The 4,659-nt window shown below is 30.6% G+C and overlaps 1 protein-coding gene across 1 annotated transcript; it reads right to left on the bottom strand.

The window, feature by feature from the left end:
- Positions 1–2,897: 2,897 nt before the first annotated feature.
- LOC108468899 (bifunctional pinoresinol-lariciresinol reductase 2) lies at positions 2,898–4,455 on the bottom strand. Its single transcript, XM_017769766.2, has 4 exons — positions 3,914–4,455; positions 3,587–3,827; positions 3,263–3,466; positions 2,898–3,185 (listed from the first exon to the last, which is right to left on the bottom strand). Exons 1-4 carry the CDS (start codon positions 4,244–4,246, stop codon positions 3,022–3,024), a joined length of 942 nt encoding a protein of 313 aa, XP_017625255.1. The 5' UTR covers positions 4,247–4,455; the 3' UTR covers positions 2,898–3,021.
- Between the last annotated feature and the right edge of the window lie 204 nt (positions 4,456–4,659).

The following is a 4,659-nucleotide window of genomic DNA, read 5'->3' as shown; positions in this document are numbered from 1 at the left end:
AGAAACTGAAGAAGATGATCAAATGATCTCTATTACTAATTTTCATTAAAGCAATGTTCTTAAGTTACAAATAGTTATCAAATACATAACAACTCTCACTAACAACATTGAAAATTATAAAACTTAACTTGTACACATTAACAAGCTAACTTATCAGATAAAATCAACACCTAAATATTAGTACATTATCAAACTAATTAGCTAACTAGTCTTTGTGCATTAACAAGACTGATTAGAAAGTGATCTAGACTAGCTGCAAACAAGAAATAAAACAGTTGATATGGCAAAGCTCCAAAACATCTTTGCTACTGTATTTCTAGCCATCGTTCAACAAGTTCGCTGTCACGTTTCTTTGAGATTGGCAAGACGCGAAAGCTATTTTTCATCAGGTCCAACATCATCCTTCCACTGCTGCTGCTGCTATTCTGAATTGGGAACGACTACTGCAGAGTGGTTGAAGGGCAACGTTGATGCCTCCATCTACCAAGGGTCAAATACTACAAGCTTCGTGACCGTCAGTCGTAACGCACCAGGTGAGCTCGTAAAAGCCTTTCCGAGTCATGTTTCGACTGCCTATGATCAATGCTTAGTTGAAATTTTCTCAATACGAGAAGTACTCCCTTGGTTGAAGGCATAACAATTTGATAGGATAATAATTGAATCGGATTGCCTTGATGTTGTTAATGTGTTTGGATCTCTTCTTCTGTTAATAATTCTGAGTTTAGTATTATGATTAGTGGTTGCTTAATGTTGAAAGATTTGTTTCAATGTCTATTCTTTCTTTGGACAAAATGGGATAACAAGACAGATCACTTTCTTTTTAGAGTAACTTTGTTTTTATGCAAACTGGTTTTATTGGGATGTTGTTCCCTACGCAATTTCTTCCATTTTGACTTCTAATGCTTCTCTTAGCTTTATCGTTGAATTTTGGGGATTACACGAATGGATATATCAGGAAAGCATGTTGATTTGGGTTATCGTAATTCTCGAATTTTATTGATGATTTATAAATGAAAGTTTTACCTAAAAATATGATGATATATGACACAAATTTAAGAGTTGTTTTAATTACATTTGACAAAATTTAATACATAGCTATATAACATAAAACGAGATAAGAAAATTAATTAGAATATGATAAAAATAATATAACATAAATTCACCAACACATAGAGATATATTTTAAATAACTTATAAATTTGAAAAAATTATTGTAAAAGATTGACAAAATTTATATAAATATATAATATTAGTTTTATTGCTTCATGTTTTTGGGTTGGTCAAGTAGGGTTTGAGTTAGGCTTAATCATGATATTAATACATTTTATATTTGTTCAAATTGATCCGCCTCAAATATGAGTTTAAAATTTTGTCCAATTTTGTTCATATTTGTAAATGGCTAACCAAATTTCATTTTAAGTTTGCTCATATTATTTTTTAATGTTTTTATAAATATATTATATTTGAAATTTAAAATTTAATAATATATAATTTTCTTTTATTACAATTTTATATATAGATAACTTAATGCTTTTTAATGTTTACATATAGTATTATATATAACTATAGATATAAAAATTTTTTGTTATATATATAAATTGGGAAGAGATTCACTTACACCCATGTAAAATTTAAATGGTTTTAGATCATTCCATAATTTTTATACTATTAATATTTTAACAATCCAACAATTATATTTTATGCTTTATTCATGTAGATCATGCATGCCAAGTTTGACATAAATTAAAAATAATAATTATTTGGCTTATGTAAAAAAACCTTTTAGCGTTAAATATCTAATATAGAAAATTATATAGATCGATAAAGATATCGAATCAATTAAAAAATTTGTAAGCATTATAAGTACAAATATATTAAAAATTCAATGGTTGGATTGTTAAAATATTAATAGTATAAAAAGTTACGAAATAATAACATAATATATATATATATACAAAACTAGAAAATAGATCGGGTTGGGACCGGACCTTGAATGTTCAAGCTAGAGTTCGGCCCATATTTTATTCAGGCCTAATATTTTTACTTAAACTCTCCCAAATTTCAGGTGAACCTTTGAGCTTGGGCGAAGAAAGACATATGTAAAGATATATTTATAAAAATTTGAAATGGTTAAGTTAAAAATTTAAAATTCATTCTCTAGAAAAAAAAAAAGGTTTAAAATTCATGTGCCTTAAGTTCAAAACCTATCATGATACTATTATTTTACAACTTAAGTGTCTCACTCGATATTTCTTAATGTCTCAAGTATTCACGAAACGTGAAAAGCGAATAAAAAATCATATCTTTTTAGAAGAATTTGAAGAATTTATTGAGAATCCTATAAAATTCATTCATTCTTTTCTTTTCTAATAAATTATTAAAATTTTATCTGAATTCCAACCTTACTAAAAGGTGTACTAAAAATCAGAAATTGTTGAGCTGATTATATCAACGTAGCTAGAAACGTAATCTAAATAAGATATTATTAAATTATTAAATAAAAACAGGACATAAATTTACATATATTTCTCATGTTTTCATTTTTTGGACTTTGTTTTCTTCTCTTTATATAATATTATCTATATTAAAATTGAATGACCCAATTACCCTTCACATCTTTATATATTTCTAAGCTTACTCGTCCACTAACAATTCAAGTTGAGAAATCTCATTTTTTGGGATAACTTTTATCATCGGTCTACAGATTATAGATAAGCTTACTGCACTTTTGGTCTGTTTTTCTTTTATATATATAGCTTACTGCATTTTTATTTTTATTTTTATTTTTAAGTTAGCTTTGGCAAACATAATGTATTAAAATGTTGATGGCATATAAGCACAATCTAATTTAATTTAAGATAAAATATTTAAATCATAAAAAGTTAAAAAAGGGACCATGATAGCAATATTCCAGCTTAAATATCACTCCAAATTGGAATATTTTACACACACAAATATAAATAAAGAAATTTTTATCATTATTATTATGGATAAGAAATAAAGAAGGGGCAGGGTTATAGTTTATAAATAACGGGTCATATACTCCTCAACCGTTGTGTACTTGACTTCAGGGTAAAGCTTGGAGGCTTCTTCGGCTCCATCACCTATTTCAAAATTGGCAAGGCATCCCTCGTAGCACACGTGATAGTAATGTGTTAATCCAACTTGCTCTGCATAATCTTGTTCTGCATATTAAATTTCATTACTATATATTCACTATTAATTATTAATTAATTGTTTAAACAATACCCATAATAATCACCTTTCATAATTGCTAGAAACTCTTGTTCTGAAATGGAAGACTTGAGCAGCTCTTTCCCGATGAGTTTCTCCCATATTTGGACCACTTCCCTTTGAGATAGTATGTTTTGGGGTGGCCTTATATACACTGTTTTGTTTAGGGTTCGAGGGTCGTCTATTGTTTTGATGCTATACGTTGCTATATCATCTTCATCAACATAAATTGCTGCATATATGCCCAATGTGTTAAAAGAATTGTTTATATGGTGAATTTCAGCCTTATAATTATAATATTCTCCAAACCAAGAAAGGAAGAAATCAGTTGTAAATGCATGCACTGGCTTACCCTTTTGATTGCCATCTCCAAGCAAACGAACTTGTTCCCTTGAAGGAAGGATAAAACCTGGTTGGCACAGCCCACCAAGGAAGTAACCAGCAAAGCAATTTGCAGAGATATATGTGAAAGGAATTCCGGCTTCTTCAATTGCTCTTCTCACCACCATTTTGTCGTCAAATGTAACCCTTCCAGGTTCCATTGCATTCTCCATCCTTGCAGGATCAGTTCCAAATTCCGATGGCAGGAATCTCTGTCACATTCATTACATCAAATCCAAACGCCAGGAATCAATATTCAGATTCATTACATCAAAATTAGCTAATAATAGTATAATACCTTAACATTCCCAGCCTCCTTGATGGCATCAACAAGCTTGAGTTGAAGCAGTATTTGGTGGCTACGGATATGAACACCGGATATTGCACAAATAACCACGTCTACTAATTTCACCACTTTCACGAGGCTTTGGTGGTCGTTCAACGAACCAGTCACAAGGTGAGCCCCTTGCTGCTTAAACGATAGCAGCATTTGCACCTTCTCAATATCCACACCTATCTCCTCCCTGTGCAGCACGTAAGTTTCGTGGCCTTGTGCTAAACTTGCCTTAACTAGCCTCTTCCCCAAGTAGCCGGTTCCCCCAACGATGAGCACTTTGCTTTTCATTGCCATGATTATGATCTTTCTTCTCTCCTTTTTCTCACTAATTATTGATCTCTTGCATGACTTCTCTGATATCTGCTTTACGGTTTTTATACAATAGTGAAACTCTTTTTTTTTTTTTTTTTTGTTTCTTATAAATTTCCTTTAACTTTGGGTTCTCACATTTATGCTTTAGCTTCAATCCATTCATGTCTTCGTTTTATTAATATACTCTAAATATATGAGGCTGTAGTTTGGCGTAGCAGGTAAGAGGTAACCTTTTCATTTTCGAATAAAATAGTTAAATCGACTGTTTTCAGCTGGTAAGCCGACGAAGACTATACCAGACTGGAAACTTTTAAGAAGATACGGCTCGCTTTTCTTCTAAATTAAGTTATCTCTTTGTGAGGGACTGAAAAAGAAAAAGGAAAATTAGTATTTCT

The sequence above is a fragment of the Gossypium arboreum genome, chromosome 8, assembly GCF_025698485.1.
Source record: "Gossypium arboreum isolate Shixiya-1 chromosome 8, ASM2569848v2, whole genome shotgun sequence".
Taxonomy (NCBI): domain Eukaryota; kingdom Viridiplantae; phylum Streptophyta; class Magnoliopsida; order Malvales; family Malvaceae; genus Gossypium; species Gossypium arboreum.
This window is presented reverse-complemented; position numbering and strand designations above follow the sequence as displayed.

Excerpts from the sequence above, each read along its gene's own strand:
- LOC108468899 (XM_017769766.2), bottom strand. The coding sequence starts at position 4,246 with ATGGCAATGAAAAGCAAAGTGCTCATCGTTGGGGGAACCGGCTACTTG. Across the intron at positions 3,467-3,586 it reads TGGAGATGGCAATCAAAAGG|CAATTTATGTTGATGAAGAT; the intron begins GTAAGCCAGTGC and ends GCATATATGCAG. Across the intron at positions 3,186-3,262 it reads GTTTCTAGCAATTATGAAAG|AACAAGATTATGCAGAGCAA; the intron begins GTGATTATTATG and ends TTTAATATGCAG.